Here is an 18008-nt window from a genome sequence, read left to right as displayed (position 1 = left end):
TGTCAGTGTAGTGAAATTATATGAAAATAAACAGAACGTATATAGACACATAGAAACACATCTATTTCCTAAAATAGTATGCTTTTGGAACTTATTTGTGTAAAGGAATACAGAATTCTGTATTCAGGATTCTGGTTCCAAATATCATGTGCCTAGAAAGAGATAGATTGATGCAATAATCTCTTGTGGGGGAAAATAGTGCTGTAGGGAAGAGCTGCTAAATTAGAGGCATTTCAAATCCTGGTTATACAAACAGCCCACAGAACAGATATACAGAAGAGTCACACAGATTTCTTAGGCAACCAAATAGCTTCAACAACTGTCTCTCAATCCAGATTTTATAAAATATTATTTCCTTAGAGGCCCATGTGCTTGTCTTTCCACGATTTTAATTATTAATGATTAAACCACAGAGGCAGCCTGGCAAAGAGACCTGTGGCTGAGCTTCTACTCTCTCTTTTTATGATGTCTGCCACAGGCCAGTTACATGGAGTAGAAGAGTTTTAAATTTGTTCTAACTAACCTTAAGTTAGTAATTGCTCCTAAGGTAGCAATAGCTCCCAAGAGATCATCAGAGGTGAGACTTTTCTAGCTGTGATCTCTCTGTCTGGGTTGTACAACACGGGGTGGAAAAGCACAAAAGGGACCATACCTAGCACATAAGAATTTTCAGTGTTGAAATGCTTGTGGGAAGTTTTCTGCCCAGTGAATTATTATGTGTCTCCAGTGTTAAAAGAGCTTAAAATAGTGAGTTGCTGGAACGCATTTTGAAAATAGAGTTACTTTCAGCTTAGTGTGACTTTACTTTGCTGCTTCTCTCAAGTAGGATCCTAATGTTAGATGGAAAGCTAAGTGATCAAGGGAAGGAGGAGGAGGAACTTAGGTGCTTCTCAATCAAATATCCTAAATGTGTATCTATAAAGTAACTAGGGCCTTTGGTTCAAGACAAAATACAAGCTCTTGGACAGCACCAGCAGTGCCCTAAGAGCCACCTGCTCCAGGAGCACCCACATTATGGCTGGTAGATTCTGAGTCTGATGAGATGATCATGAAAGCGAAAGCTTTGGAATCTGTCCATTTAGCAGTGGACTTCACAAAAAAATTGATTCTGAATTGCACCAGAAATATTAGCATGAAAAGTAGTGTTATTTTCAGCTGAATGAGAGTATTTGATTTCACAGCTGAGGTCAGTGAGCTGTGGAAAGTGGGCATATTTTGTGTAGGAAGGGCAGGATGTGAATCTCCAGATAAGAGGGAAGAACAGCTTCCTCCCAAACACATGTCCTGACAAAGGGCCAAACATGAGTGTCATACATGGAGACGAGTGACTTGGAAACAGTATTAATGTCAGTAGGTCATGTAAAACATATGCAGACAAAGACACAAGGAGCAGAAACTGCTACATGTAAAGAATTCTGTATAAACTGCAGGAAAGTAAGGCTTGTAGTTTGCAGTTTGTACAGTTTGATTTTAAGCTCGGAAGACAGGACTGAAATGGTTTTAGACTGTTACATTGCTTCACCTGTTGTAAAGAGGCATCTCCAAAAGGGTGTCCCTGAGTTTGTTTAATTTCTTTAACACTCTGGACAAACCAAGAGGATGCAAGAGAGACAGGAGATTGAGGTAAAATGAGCTAAGCCAACTGAGACAAATGGGGCAGGTAGGATCTGGGCCCTTGTGTATATTTGAAGTGTGTTCACATCTCCCCCATAGTGCAACCCTGAATGAATCTACAGCATCTCTGAAGAGGTGTCCTTGTCGTGTTCTTCTTAACCACAGTCTCCCATGTTAGTAGTGGAAAATGAACAAAGCATTTGGCAAATATAACTAACTTGTGGAGGGCTCTGACTTGCTGGGAAATACTGAGTTGTTGCATATGTTAGATGTACAGTTCAGCCATCCAGGCAACTATATCATGATCAGCAGCTAAATGGCCTACTTTTTCTCTCAGCATTTCAGAATCCCCATTTTCCCCTCTGCTGTACCATCTGTGACAGACTGTTCGTAGCACTTAAGACCATGAATTCTGGACGATCTGCAGTACCACTGCCTGGCTACAGGAGGTTTCACATTCACAGACCAGAGCAGCAGTCTGCCTTTTGATGTGTTTTAAACATCAGCCTCTGGAAAGGTCATGTCAACCTACAGGCTCAACCTGTACAAGTGCAAGGTCTTTCTTTCTTAGCAGTTTCAAAAAAGAAGACTGCTTTTTCTGAACCAGTGACTGTGTCAATATTTCAGATTTGTGCTTAGGAGGAGTGACTTAGAATTAGTAGTTTAAATCTGTCCCAAGCTTCCTGTCCAGACCATTCTGGAGCTGCTCCTGAGATCTAACTGGTGTGTCCTAAGCATTTTAAGTCACCTGCTTAGGTCTCAGAGTGAGGATCTCCACTCTGCCATGGGCAGTGCTGCCACAGGGCATATTCCTACTAATGGAATTCAAAGTGGCAGATTACCAAGGGTTGAAATCTTAACGTGAAATTGTAAACCACATTTATATTTTATTCCTTCTGTCTGCCCTCTCCTTGTATGCTTTGGGTAGCCTCCATTGCCCAATGTGGATACAGTGTGTGGAAATCCTGATGGTCTGGCTTACAGTGTTGTTGTTTCTTTTCTAGGCATCTGGCCCTTCCCCCAGACTGATGCTCTCATCTGGGAAAGAAATTAGGTTATTGAAATAAGGGTCATGCACAAAAGCAAAAAACCTCAGGGAAGATTGCAATTTGAAACCAATTTAACAATGAAATACATCTCTGGGTCTTTGCAGCTCTGGAGAAAATAGAGTATCTTTTTTGCTTTATGTCTGTTTTTCATATTCCTTAGACCTTTCACAGTGGTTTAAAATCCAGGCTTTTGCAACAAGATTTCATTAAGTTCACTGCATAAATTGCACCTGCAGCTAATTGAGAGCTCACATTCTTGCATCTTGACAGCCAGAGTGGGAGAAATCATGCACACAGGCACCCAAGTGGTACAGCAAAATAAGCAGTCAGCTGAACACGATGATCTTAATGTTCACTGGCTGAACCAAATCAGCCTCTTTCTCACCATTCATGATTTGTGTGCACTTGAACAAGAATTCATCATTTCCAGGTGACAGTCTACTTCAGATTGAATTTTAAAAGCATCTATCTTGTAAGTGTGAGACATGAGGCCAAAGCTGGAGGACTTTAATAATTCAAGAAGAATAATATTCCCTTAGTGAGGCCTCTCTGGAGGAATGTGTGGTTGCTCAGTGTGAGCCTTTTGAAGTCTTAATTGGCAAGAGATTCATCCCAGGTGTTCTGTAGCTACAGGAATGCAGTGGAAAAGAAGTATAGTCCCAGACTGATATTTCTGTGTGTTCGGGTGTGATTCCATCTAGAGCAGATTTTTCTTTCTCGTGAGTGGTGAGAGAACATTGGCTGCGTCCTCCATGACCAGCTGCTGCAAAATGTGGCACATAGACTTGGCACATCAGATTATGAGTTGTTCTAGGTGAGTGCAAAGAATTTCAAAACTGAATAGCTTTGTGTTTTCAATGCTGCCTGTTTTTGTCCTGTGAGATATTTTTGTAATTTTAGATCTCTTCAAAGACTAGGACAGAGTCACATTTTTCTTTGAACTGAACCTAGGTTAGCAGCATAAGCACCTTCTGTTGTTCTGATTTTGTTTCCCCAAGAGGGAGAAGAAATTATTTTTGTCTCTTGCATTTTGTAGTTCCTTTTGTCTGTGAAAAAAAGAGCTGGTGCAAGCACATGCCTGCTGCTATTCAGCCTTGCAGCCTCCAGGTTTCTTCATGGTGCCAGCAGTGCCCTGCTGACCCAGGAGGTGTCCTGCAAGGAGCCATAGTGATTCCTGTTTGCACCTCAAAGCATGTACAGGACAACCAAGGGATTAGGACCAGCCAGCCTGGGTTTGGGAAAGGCAGGTCCTGCTTGACCAAAATGATCTCCTTCTATGGCAAGGTGACCTGCTTAGTGGATGAGCCCTGGAACAGGCTGCCCAGGAAAGTGGCTGAGTCACCATCCCTGCAGAAGACATGCAGATGGGGCACTTTGGGACATGGTTTAATGGTGGACTTGGCGGTCCTGGGTTAACAGTTGGACTTGATAATCTTAGAGGTATTTTCCAATGTACTTTCTGTTTCTACATAATTTGATTTGAGAACAGCTTAAAAGCTTGTGGGGAGATTCTGCCACAAGGTGACAATATACTTCTGGGTTCTTCTTCAGAATTTAAACATATGCTGAGTTTAAGCCACAGTTTGTGAAAAATTATAACTGATAATTTATTGCACTTTTTACATTGCAGCTTCAAACCTCCCAAAAGAACATTATTGTAACTTTTTTTTGCTTCCTTCATATGCACCCTTTTGGGCTGCCATTCCTCTCTGAAGGAACCCACATCTTACATTATTTTCTGATCTAATTACCCTGTATAGAAAAAAACCTATTTGAGTCACCCACTCAAAATTAGAAGATGTGAGAATTGAGGTAGCCATGAAGCCTTCATGCAGTACCGTGACTGTAGGTGACAGCCTTTAATTATGTGACCACATTCATTTCTCCCCTACTGCAGTTCCTGAGGGAGTGAGTAGACTTGTCAGGTAAGCAATTAAGTAATCCAAATGCTAGCATTTTTGTATCATCTTCACAATCCAGAATAATACAGCTCAACAGAAGGGTTACTCAGATGTAAAAACATTTCATATAGGCCTTTAGCAAGGAAACAGGTTTATCTTGTGTGCAATCCCTGTAATTGAGAGAGTGTAATTTTATGGTTTTATGCTGCAATTAACACACCATTGACTTGCAGAGAATGTAACCTTTTTATTTGCAGAAGTGAGCCTGTATTTTCCATTTGGGTTAATGACATCTTTGTTTAGATTCACAGCACCACCTGATGGCTGAAGGCCCATTTCTGGGCTTGGGGATGCTCTGCATCCCTTCGGTTCAGTTTCTGTTAGAAATGAAAACAAGGGTGTACACTGATGCCATTTCTGTTTGCTGCAGGGCACGAGGAATGCTGACTGCTTATGCACAAGTTCCTCTAAAGCTTTGTGTATCTGCCTGGGACTATTAAAATGAATATTTAATGTTTTGTTTTGTTTTTTTTTTAATTTAAGCTCCTTGAATGAGGCTTCAGAAAAGATTCAGGTTTCTCATAACGCCTCCCAGGAAGTTATCTGAAGAGTTGGAAACCCTAAGTATATTGTGTAGAAATTTCCTCTGGTGACGCAGTGAACCCCAAATTTTTGACCAAGCCTGTAAGGTCATGTCAGCACCAGTGAACCCCTGTGGCAGTGGGGTGGGAGTAAAAGAGCTGCCCATGGGTCATGGCCAGCATGGGCTGCTCTGTCTACATCCCCAGGGAGGGGGATGTCTGAGGGAGACTTTGGGCCACCCTTGCCTCAGCCATCATAGGAAAATGAATGTACCTGAGAGCTGCAGAGCACTGAGGAGATGACCTCGGTGCTGCCCTCAAAGGGCTCGTGCTGCTACAAATAAACCTACCTGTCAAAGCACCTGATTTTAACAGCCTATTTAATACAAAAATATCTTGACATATGCAGCATTTCCAAATATCAAATCACAGAGTTCTCACTCTGCGGAACTGGAAAATAAAAGCAGTTTTAAAAGTAGAGGAGAGTCAAGGCGGGGAGCCTGAGCAGGAGTGTGCTCCCTTCTGAGGCACAGCCTGAAACAGATGCGCATAATGGTGGGTTTGGGGGACAAGGAATATGTGGGAGGTGGTGGATTTGTGCTCAGTGTAGCCATTAACTCTAATGGGTTATCCATGCAAATCCTCCACATAGTGAGAATGGCATAAATCTCTGCCTGTAAAGCCTTAATGCAAGAATATTTGTTAAATACAAAATAGTGTGAAATCAATTCCAACAGTATTCAACCTGTCTAGTCTTTTATTAACTATTATTTGTAATGTTATTATTAAGTCATAAGTTGAAGGAATTTATTGGATAAAATTAGAATAAATGACTGGGGCTCTGCAGTGTTTGTGGCAAAATGTTCAAGTGCAGGTCTTCAAAGATTTGAGATGTTTTTATTTTACTGGTTGCAGCTTTGTATCAAAGCAAGCACTAAAAGCAACTCAAATTTGTAAATATTTCTTTATATGCATGTTCTAGATTTTTTTTAAGCTGTCATTGGTCTTGTAGGGCCAAATTTTGGTAATGTTGAAGTTGATGGGAATTCTGCCCAGGAGAGCAGCAGGATCCCAGTGAGATTTATGCAAGTGCTTGATACTGTGTGATAGAAAAGAATTTAATGAAATTTTTGCCAAATGGGACCAGGAATTAATGCAGTCCAGGGAAACCCTGTTTGCAGCACTTGCCATTGCTAGAGCAAAATCCTTTGTTTCCTTCACTGCCTCTCAATCACACTTCTAATTATTATGAAATGTATTCTGAGAAGTGTAATGAAGAGCTCTGTTTTACAAGCTTGAAATTAGAGAATAACTCCCTTGATACTTAAATTCTCAAATGTTCAGTTAATTTGCAGGTGCCCTGGCCTCATTAATGACTGCACTATAGAAGCAGGCTGTTTTCAGATGCTTCCAGGAGTACAGCAGCTCCAGCACTGTGGTGGTTGGGCTTTAGCACACAGCTTTCTGGCCTTGTATGGATCATTGCAAAAGGAGCCAAGGGTCAGCTTGGTTTCCTGTGCTTTTAATTTGCTGTCTGTCTGTGGCACCTGTGCAGGCCATAAGGAAATCCAGTGTGGCTGTGCATAGGAGCTGCAGAGTGTCTTGGCTCTGTGCCATGCTTATAATTTCTCCAAAATGGACCCTTCAGGTAAAGATTTTTTTGCGTCAAGATAAGAAAAAGTGATGACCCACAGAGATTATCTGATGGACCAGGCAGAGAGAAGAAATAGAAAAAAAAAAAAAAAGTAAAATGCAGAGAAGGAAGGAAAAAGAACAACCTGGCAACTTTCTCCAGTCTCAATCACTCTGTCACGTATTGACTATCTTGGATATTGGTTGGAATGGTGGTTACTGCAGCCAGCATGGGACCCCTGAGCAGGCTGTGGTTCAGTGATCCCAGAGTAAGCAGGGATCTCTCCCACACAGCTCAGTGCCCTGGCATCTCCCTGCCATTGGGAAGTGCCTAAGGTGGGGATGCCAAGTGGTGAATGTGTTTTAGGGAGTGTATTACTTGCAGATGTGAGATGCTGGTGGTGCGGAAGCACCGTGCCTGCACAGATTCCCTGCATCTCAGACTAAATCAGAAAGGGCAATGAGATGTGAACAAGTTGTGGGAGATCAGAATGTTTTTAGGGAAGAGGAAGTTGGGGTGAGCTTCCCACTGTATCACCCATGCAGATATATTACTCATGCAGCCACTAAACCTCACCATTCCTGGCAAGATAACCTAGGGATTATATGTATGAAAAATATATTCTACCCAGTGACTTCCTAAATAATAATGATAATGAGCTTTACTTCCAGGCAAGAAGCTTTTCTAGAAGCAGTGCATGAATTGTGTTATTTACTCTGCTGTGCTTCAATAATTCCTTTTGTTTTCACAGGCCGATGCTGGCTGGATGCTCTGGAGCTTGCCCTGCGTTGTTCCAGCCTCTTCAGGCTCAGTGCCTCCAAGCAGGGAAAGGGTGGAGACATGAACAGCTCGGGTGATTCTGCACATGCGGGGCTCAACCACCTCTTGCACACCAGTGCTATGTCAGACCAGGAGTTCTTCCAGTAAGATGGGGCTGTTACTCCTTAACGCACAGAGAGGTGGCATATGGCTCAAACTTGAGCATAATTAAGCCAGAGTCAACTGAGGAATTCTGTTTAAAAACCAGCCTGTGTGTTCTGCTGCTGCATCCCTCATCAATACATGGGCTGGGTGTTGCCACCTAATGCTTGAACACATGGGCTGTGGGAAATCTCAGCTGTGTTTGTTTGTACATAAACAACTTTCTTCTGTCCCCTGCTTGGGCCAAAATGGTGTCTGGGGATGCCAGCATGAAAAATGGCTTGCCTGAGTAAAGATTGCAGAATCTAGCTGCTGTAGTTACACAGACACAGTCACTAACAATGTCTGTGTGTTGATAGCACATATGGCTCTGAGACTGATCTATTTTTTAATAATGTGTACTCTTCCCTAGTAGTACTGTGTTATAGTCAGCAGAGTGCACACACCGCATCCTTAGTTTTATAATTACTTTCTCTCTCTGCAGGGGTTTTGAGGGGTGTCCAACTTCTTCCTTGATGAATCAGATAAATTTTTACATAAGGGGAAAAAGTCCCCACAGCCTCCTTTCTATTCATATTTCTGGTATTACTGTAGCATTTTGGAGCATCAAAGCTCTGTACACATTAAAAAGCCCCAGGCCTTTCTGTTGCTTATAACTGAATAAGCAACTTCAAAAATCCTCCTGGTATAGACATTTGGCCTTTGGAGTGAGAACTGGGAGAGGTAGTGTCTATTTCTAGTTCTGCTGATTGGAATTTGACTTTTCGAGCTCAGAGCACCATCAGTTATGCAGTTTCTAGGGTAGCAATTCTTGCAATCTGCAATGATGATGCCTTGCGGAGCAGGACCTCACCCTTAAGAGGTTTTCTTGGTCTCTGTTATAACAACAGCAGGGGTCTGAGTCCTCTTCAGAGTGTGAAGGTATCTCTGGCCCCATGGGACCAAAGGGATGGCAGCATTTCAGTCTGTCCTTTGCCCTGATACATTCTGGTAATCCCAGCATGTGTTCTCCAGTCCTGCTCTTCAGGTTTTTATCTAGAGTTTGAAGAGAGCTTTATTGGAAAGCAGTGGGAGAAGAAAAGGAAATCTAATCTCTTACCTCATAATGTACCCTAGTACTTCTGCTTGTGGCCTTCTTTCGTAATACTTTCCTTATGTCTGGGAGTCTCAGTGCTCACTGGGATAATGAATTCAGGAATGCAGTGGACTTGTTTTTTTGGCTGATGGATGTGTGTACAGAAATATACATAATATTAAAATGGAGCCTGTGGCACTGAGAACATTCAGGCAAACCCATGGCTCCTGTAAGCTGATGCAGAAGATAGGGTTAAAACTGTAGTAAAGTATTTCTTCAGAATATGATGTGTGAATGATGCTTAAGTGATACCTCTATTTCACCTCTTAGTTGTCCAACATTAAAAGCCCTCTTGAAATATGGGACTCAGTAGTAGCAACACACATGGCAGAGTTTTCAGCAGGACAGAGTACCCACAATTGCAATCAGATATTTCTTACAGGCTCAAATTTTAGCTGAGTCTGGTTCAAGCTGGGCGTTCAGCATGTGGTCGTCTGGACAGTACACTCTCCTTTCTGAGTCCTACCTCTGTTGGGAATGTGTACCCAAACTCCCCAGTGCATAAAGCCCAGGGGAGTTTGAGGGTTACAGGACAGGAGGATGACTTGCTGTCATCCCTGAAGGAATGAAGAACATTTAAATAAGGGAGAATGCAAAACCCAAACTGTACAAGTGCTGAGCAAAGTGGTTTTGGTTTGCCAGTGAACAGTGGCTTCCTCACAGGGATTCAGTCATTCTAATTAAATGCTTTCCCTACAGGAAATCTTACCAATTAAATTGGCATGCAGTTGTTAGGGGGCCAGTTAATTACATTTAACTCTATCTTCAAATTAGCCAAACTACTCTGTTAAGAACAGAAAAAGAAAGGGAAGATGATGGATATTATAGGGAGAACAAAAACCCCTTGGGAGCTGGCAAAAGCAGATTTTCTGTTGAGCCAAAGTTGCATTTGTCTGCTGGCTGCTTTGCTCCTTTCCTGCTGGGAAACAAATCAAGATTATACAGTGATTTCAAAATCCATGTCTTTTGAAGCATATAAAAATGAGAGAGAGAACTGTGTGAGTGAATCAAAGGCTTAAGTACTGTGCACATCAGTGACTTTAGACAAGAAACTTTTAGGGCACCAGGCACTCTTCTTTTTAATATGAAGTTGTATTTCTTGTGGATTCCATGTCTTATCTCCAGCAGCCCCAGGAATCTGGCTGGTTACTCGTTTGCAAAAGCCAAAGTTTTTTATTTGCTTCGTGTAGAATAGCAGTATCAAACACAAAGAAGTCCTGGTCAACAACTGATGTTTCGAGGAATGCCACTTAGAGAATAAAGCACTGCTGTAAGAGAACTCTAATATGCTGAAACAGTAAATTATCCATGAAAAGTGCCAAGTTGCCCATGTTCATAGTGGAAATCCAATGCTGACTTTTAGCATAGTCATTTCCCCCCTCAGCTTTTGGAGTCTGGTCCAAATCTCATTGGAAGCCCCTGTGAAGTCTTTACATTGATTGGTTGGCCAAGCTCATGGCATGACGTTTGTTTTTAGTATATCACACATATTCAGTGATGATTCTCTTTGGAGGAAGAATCTGGGTGCACTTCAGCATCCCGTATTTGATCCTCAGAATGAGAAGCATCTATTTTCTCTTTGGTTCTCCAGAGTGGCTCTGTGGCTCGGGATGCATTAAGTCTTGCCTTGTTTGTGGTGGTGGGTAATCAGTGCACAGTTGAGTGGAATTTCATATGAATCTGATTTCCCTCTTGGACTAAATCTGAAATCCTAAAAAAATACTAAGGGGGGGGGTAGTGGTGAGAGAAAACTAAGAAAAGGGTAATTTACTCAATTAAAATTCATATATTTCCCAAATGTGAGGCAGATGACACTGGAAAACTTGCTCTTTTTACAAATATGAAATAGAAACAAGTCCTACTTCTCAGCCATGAACTAAAAGCTTTATAATGAACTGTTCTTTCTAGTATTTTTTTCCCGATGGAGAAGACTTTCAGTAGGTCTAGGGAGCAAAGCAACCACAGACAACACTCACATGTTTACCTGACCATTGAAAAGTTAAGGAATAAATTAGGTATTTAAATGATCCAAACCTAATATTTTCCTGAACATACGATCCAGGGAACAACTATGGTAAGGAACTGTGGGATAATGTCTCCAGACAGCTCTCTCCTCATCTTTTTTCTGCTTTATGATTTTAATTTCACGTGTGTGTAGTCTGTGCCTCCAGTGTATTTGGTTATCAGTCACTACATTTGCTGCTTGCTGACTAAAAAAGAGAACTAACATCCTGGCACTAGAACAATGAAGACACATAACGTCTGATAGCAAATTATTAGTGCTGGTCATTTACTCTTGATTTATGACTCTTATTTAGTTTTACTGTACAGTACAACTGTCAATTAAAAAACCTTGTGGTTTGTATATATAAACACTGTATATGTGTATATATATGCAGACATGCATATATTTACAAATGCAGTTAAAAGAAAGATTTTCTAAAGACACAGAAAGCTGTAAAATGATACTTCCAAAAGAGCTCTAGAAACTGGGCTCTGCCAGAAACTGAGCTGTGGCTGTCACAATGTAGCTTGCTTGGCAAGTTAAAAATCATGAGCTTATTTCAATGCATAGTTGGAAGTTGAGATCTTCTGAAAAGCTGATGCCAGTTCTGCATTTTGATTCTTCTGTTGCTTTTTTTTTTTTTTTTTTTTTTTTTTTTTAGTTTTTAGTTTAGTGTAATCTGGCTCTACCTAGCAATGCTTAATTATCTTTTCAAAATAGAAAATAACAAGAGCAGGGAAAAGAGCAAGGATGGGAACTTTCAGCATTCATCCATAGTAAAAATTGGAATATGGCCAGAATGGCCTAAGAAAATGCCCATCATAGAGAAGCTTGACAGAACATTCCCATGTACTGAGAAATCTTGGGAAAGGAAGATAGACTACAGGAAGTTACAAAACTCTTCAAGATCCAGGGCCTGTTTAGATCCTCTGAAACGCTTTTTATAGCTAGGAATCTTTTTTTATTGCTCTATGCAAGAGCAATTTTTCATGAGGTCTCAGTTACAAAATTTTCAGAGGAAGGACAAGCTGAGAAGTTCAGCAAATGGGAGCTAGGCCAGGCTGTGGAAGAGGTAATGTGTGTGCAGACATGTATGAATAAAGAAAACTGTTTCCTGTGATAGATACCACTTGAAAGAAGTGCATTTAGTGAGTACTTTTCAGCACCTGATCTCTGGCCTGTGCAATCATGTTTGCCATCTGTCATATGAACTACATCTGCTTTTTCAAGTGGAGATGCTATAGGTTACTTGAGAGAGAATTTTTTGCATTCTCTAAAGTCTGGATCACTGAGCGTGAAGCTTGTTACACCTTCCATGCTTTCCCTTAGATACTGTTATAATTTAGGAATTCTTACCACATGCAGTTGTCCACTCCATGCTTTCAACTCTGTTCTTCCACACAGTATCATCTGGGGGAAGCACGTTCCCCCAGAGGAAGGAATGGATGAGGGAGGGGTGTGTGTGTGAGAAAATACTTGCTTCTATTAGTTTTTAAATTTTTCTTTTCTAGTGTAGGACTGAATTAGGACCACCCTCTGTTGAAATAAAATAGCAATAGCACTGAAAAGAAAATGTATCCTCTAATGTCATATTTTTAATATGTGCTGCAATCCACTGATTTCTGTAAAGGGAAAAATCTCTCCTGATGGATACTTCAGTTCTCTTATCAGCAGTGTAGAGTTGTTGGAGCACTCTTGCTCTGTATCCCTCTGGTCTGTAGGCTCCCATCCAGAGCCAGCAGCAGGGCTATGTAATGGTGGGTAAATGGAGTTGGCACATTTTGAAAAGTGCAGTTTGGAGGGGAAAATTTTGATGGAAAATAATTCACTCTTTCTGTGATAAAACCCTTGTTATTCAGGAAATCAGTGTTGAGATTGTCGTGGTCTGCACACCCTATTCTGAGTCCTGGGGGTATTTTTACTGTGTTTTAAAAGCCTTAAGCAATGTGCCTTTGTAAATCAAAGTGAAGCAAGTAATGAACTGTGTGTTGCAGGTTGAATGAATCAACCCTTGAGAACAACCACCACTTGGAAAATGATGCTTTTTCAGACAAGTCAGAGAGAGACAACATAGAGGAGTCAGAGAATGAAGCACATGAGAACAGCAGGAAGACAAATGAAAGTGAGAGTGATCAGTCAGAAATACAGGGAGAGGTCTCTCCAGGAAGGAAGGGGACCACTTATATTGAACAAGTCTATGAAGAATTTGGAGAGGTAAGAAAGCAAAAATCTTGATTGCTGCCTGTTCCTGTTAAAATGTAGTATTTGTCATTCAACCTTTTAGCTGTATGGCAGGTAACAGCCAACTTTATGAGTTCCAGTGTTTTACAGACAAAGCAAAGCACAGTTTGCTGCTGAATTATGTGGTGTTATCATATGCTTTAATAATTCTGCATTATGAACAGTAGCTCTGCTACTGTGCTTTCGTGCATTTCTAGCATGAGTGATTGCTTTAACCAGTTATTGCATTAAAGATCTGCACAGCATTGGCACATTCATGGAGCCAGCAGGAGGGGGGATTATTATCCTGGGCATGTGTCCTGGCCAATTAAGGCACTCAGTCCTTGTGTGATCCAAAATATGACACTTCCTTTTTTTTATTATGCATTTTTTTTTGTGTCTGAATGGAGCATTTGAGCCATTTGATTGCTAAATGCCAGTTGCTGATCTGAAAGCCATTTCTCATGACATTTAACAGCAGGAGGCTGCATTTCTATTCCACATAAGAGCCTTGCTAGCTGATGTCACTGTGACACCTCTGAGGAAAGCAGTGCTAGAGAGCTGGGGCAGCCAAGTGTGCTGTGTGAGAATCAGTCTGAGCCAGCAGCAGAAGAGCTCTGCTCTGAGCACTTGCTTGCCTGCTGCTTTGAACAAGGAAGCTGATGTTTTTCTTGTTGGTGCTTCAAAGAAACACACTGCTGGAGAGCTATTTTTTTTTCTTAGAGTCACAGAATTGTAGAACGATTTACATTGGAAAAGACCCTCAAGATCAAGTCCAGTTATTAACTCAGCACTGCCAAGTCTACTACTAAACCATGTCCCTCAGCACCACATCTACATGGCTTTTAAGTACCTCCAGAGATGGTGACTCCAATCACCATCTGTTCCAGGCTGGTTCCAATGCCAGACAATCCTTTTAGTGAAAAAATTATGCTAATATCCAATCTAAACTTCCCCTGACATCGCTTGAGGCCACTTCCTCCTCTCCTATCACTTGTTACCTGGAGAAGACCTCCTTTCAGGTAGTTCTAGAGTGTGATAAGGTCTTCCCTCGTCCTTGTTTTCTTCAGGCTAAACCCAAGTTCCCTTAGCTACTCCTGACAGGACTCGTGCTCCAGACTCTTCACCGGACTCTTATCCTTTTCTTTCAATGTTTTCCTGAAAGTGTACTACTAATATTGACAAAAAAAATATAGTCAATTACACCTAATTACACCTAGCTTCTCTTTAATGCATTTTTTCCCTCAAATCCCCTTGCAGACAGGCAAATGGTAACTGGGTTCAAACAGATGAGTAACTACGCAGCAGCAAAATGAAAGCAAGCTTAATTTCTGTCAGCTGCTTATTCTAAAATGACCTTTCTTCACATGACAAACTTGTCCTAGAAGTGGTGGTAGGGCAGGCTGATATTTTGGTGTTCGAACAAACCTTACGGGCTACGCTGATGTGTGTACGTGGGTGTGTGTGAGAGAGAGATCTCTGCAGTTTTACATTAAAATAAGAAAAAAATGCACTACAAACCAAGTGAAAAAGACTGCATTTCTGTTGGAGAGTGACACTTTGTATGGCATTAAATAAGTCTGTCCGTAGTGTGTCTGCTCAGGCATAGGTAGCATCCAGTGGGCTTCCAAAAATAATTGCCATGTGGCCTTGGCCAGTGGGTGTTTTGTAAGATTCCTTCAGCAGGTGGGGCTGTCATCACCTGGGCCACACAGGTAGGATTGGTTGTTGAGTCTGAACTCACTGACGAAAGGAACATAGAGAAAAATAAGTTTTGTGCAATGATGTAACTCCCCTGGGTGGAGATGTTTCAAGGTAAACACATGCCAGAAGTAATGTCAGTTGTCATCTTAAACTGAAACTGTGCACAGCCTGTGTGTGCAATTCAGGTGTGGCAGGACAAAGGTCACAGACTGGCAGTTACATCTTCAGCTTGGCTTTGAGGGCTCATTTTAAACGTGTGCACATGGGTAGGTGTGACGATGTGCTCTTGGAAGGCCTTTGTGCATTTGGCATTCCAGTTTTGCCTTGTTTGCAGTTGAAATGTGAAGGCAGAGACAGGTGTCAGAAGAACTTTGAGACTGCAAAACTCAGTCTAGAACACAAAATAGACACTTCAGTAGGTAGGTTGATAACAGAAAAAAACCACATTTTTTTCCCAAGCTTGTAGTCTAAAGAAGTTATAAAAAGAGTTATTATTTGAGGTTGTTCATATCTTCCTGCATCTTTTTCTCTTTGTATTTATGTCCATCCTGTGTACAGTGATTCATTCTGAGTAACACTTTATCCAGCAATTTCAACATGGCATTAATTTATATTGACAGTACCAGCATTCTTGAGAACCTGGATAAATAATGAGAGTTCTGACAGACCTCTGCATTGTGAGCCCTAGGTGATGCTGTGGTATTCCATTTCTCCTTGGAGGTTTCAAGGTGTTCATTGCATCAGACTGTCAAAAGAAGAATGGTACAAAAATTGAAAAGCAACAGAGTAACAGAGCTTTGTTGTTCCTCAATTTGAAATTCCCTCAGCCTGCAAGCACTGCAGGACTGGTAAACTTGCTGTGAACGTAGGGAGGCATCGTAGTAACGATTGGGAGGCAACATCGAGGCAATGCTCAGGTGGTGAAAAAGAATGTTTAGTGATTTATACCACCTGAAAATCCTGTTGTGCTGTGCTATGCCCTCTCCCAAACCAAAGTCCTTTCCAAAAGTGAATCTGTGCCCTTTTTCTCATAGAAATCTCTTGCCTAAAATCAGTAGGAAACCTAAAATTTCTCTTTCACTGTTAAATTTTGATGCCTAGGATCCATTAAAATTTAATTTTGCTTGAAAAGTTAATTTACCTTCTTTAGTGGTGTGAAAGGCATGTTGCACATCTCGTAGACCCATTGAATGCATAGAGCCTACACAGGGCTGAAAGCACAGCATAACTCCTGGCTTTTTTTACCTACACTTCTGCTGCAAAGGGCTCTGAGCAGCACTGGCAGGTGCTGGAATTTTTGTGTCTCTCATCTGGCAGTGGGGCCCTTGCCATATTGACACACCAGTTTGTCTTGTCTAGAATTTGCAGAACTGCTTATTTTCTCTGTTGGTTACTTGTTTACCTCCTACATTTTTCTACATCTATCCCAGTGAATCTTACAGTCTGTTGTTAATGGAGAATGGGAACTGAGAGGAGCTGCTTCTGTGCATCCCCCAGGCCACAAGGATGCTATAACAGCTCTGGGCATGTCCACCCCTCCTGAGTGCCTGCAGTGCACAGTCCCCTTGGCTAATGTTGGTCCATGCTGGCCCCTGACAGCCCTGTGTGTGGAGGCAGTGCCTCAGGAAGGAGCACAACAGAGCTGTGCTCCCTGCCTCATGCCAGCCTTCCCAGACTCCCAGGGCTTTCTGCACCACTCACTTGATTGCTTTGGGGATTCATTTCTACTGAGACATGGCTGATGTCTCTCTGCAGTGGTGTAGGGTGACCATTCACCCTTGTGCCAGGGCCTGGCGTTCATGGGTGAGCTTGGACCTCGGAGAAATGCACCACAAGGAATGGTTTTTCCTGTTCCTGCCCTGAAGTTCCCTTTGCCTCTGTAGACAGGGGAGTCATCTCAGACAGAAACCGTCTCTGAGGAGAACAAGAGCCTGATGTGGATCCTGCTGAAGCAGCTGCGGCCTGGCATGGACCTGTCACGGGTGGTGCTGCCCACCTTCATCCTGGAGCCACGCTCATTCCTTAACAAACTCTCCGACTACTACTACCATGCCGACCTGCTCTCCCAGTAAGCAGCACAGAGGGTGGGCCTGACCTGGGCACTTTTCCTTTATTAGTGAAAATATCTCTGTGTGTGTGCCAGAAAGGCTCCCAAATAATACTGATGTCACTGGTTTCAACATAGATCCAGCCAAGCACCAGCTGCAGTGACTTTTTACAGATAGACTGCTGCCAGTGAGGGGCAAGGAAGGAAAAGTTAAACTCCAGACAAACCCACCTTTATATATGGACGTGTTTGCCACTGTTGGCTGGAGCTGATGGGAATTCAGCCGATGCCTTGGAGTTTTGCACAACAGAGCTGTGCCACCTCCTGGTGTGCTCGTGTACGTACACAAATAGGGGAATAGGACAGAGAGCAACCAAAACTGTCAAGCACTTCCGTTCCTCAAAGCAATATAATTATGATGGTTGATAAACAAATAAGAAACATCTTTTAAAAACTTCGATGAGAGAGGCCTGTTGGGAGCAACAGAGTAGAAAATAGGAAATGTTCTGCTTCCAGATAGGACCTGCCTTCTGAATGAGATATGCCTAGTGGATTGTAAAACCAGGATGTACAATATTCTAATAGCAGCACTAGTTACTCATTTTTATTCGACTTTCTCTGGGTAATTACAGAATCATGGTATTTTCAAGCCTTGGTTGTGGTATTTGTATCATCTGAAGTTAAAGAAATAGTTCTGCTCAGTGCTGATATGTAAGAAGACTTCAAGAGGTTTGGAGGTTTCAATAAAAAAATGCTTGATTTGTGGTTCAGGTGATCCTTCTAAATGAATTTTGCAATAATCTACCCAAATTGATTTTTAAATCTGACTGAATGGTTGGAAATACCAGGAATTCCCTTGGTTTGGTTTACTTTCTGCTTCATCTTTGAGCATTGTTTGGAGGTGCTGGCTGAGATGACTTTTTGAAGTCCCTTCCAACCTGAAGTATTACATGAAATCTCAAAGCACTGATAGAATTCATGGAGCACGTCAGCTTTAAAGATCTTTTATGAAAGAGGAAAACAAAGAGAAAGAGACAAAAAAAGTCTTTGATCTTGATGGTGTAGGTTTATTTTTATGATTCACACTGTTCTACTAGCTGTGACTCAATGTTAGTGTGAGAGGCAGTTCCACATTAACCTACTCCAATGTCCAATCAAACCTGATACACTCCAGAAATTTTATTGGTCTTTTTGCAGA

At 41.8% G+C, this 18008-nt stretch overlaps 1 protein-coding gene across 6 annotated transcripts in view; it reads left to right on the top strand.

The window, feature by feature from the left end:
- The window catches only part of OSBPL5 (oxysterol binding protein like 5), a 133585-nt gene that overhangs the window by 97620 nt on the left and 17957 nt on the right, over window positions 1–18008 (top strand). For all 6 annotated transcript variants that reach the window (XM_053946131.1, XM_053946134.1, XM_053946132.1 and 3 more), the window contains exons 9-11: window positions 7530–7701; window positions 12834–13053; window positions 16647–16831. In XM_053946131.1, coding sequence (XP_053802106.1) covers window positions 7530–7701; window positions 12834–13053; window positions 16647–16831 — 577 coding nt within the window. The remainder of the gene's footprint in view (window positions 1–7529; window positions 7702–12833; window positions 13054–16646; window positions 16832–18008) is intronic.

Source organism: Vidua chalybeata, chromosome 6, assembly GCF_026979565.1.
Source record: "Vidua chalybeata isolate OUT-0048 chromosome 6, bVidCha1 merged haplotype, whole genome shotgun sequence".
In the NCBI taxonomy this organism is placed as follows: domain Eukaryota; kingdom Metazoa; phylum Chordata; class Aves; order Passeriformes; family Viduidae; genus Vidua; species Vidua chalybeata.
The sequence above is the reverse complement of the archived record's forward strand: the minus strand, read 5'-3'. Positions and strand labels throughout refer to the sequence as shown.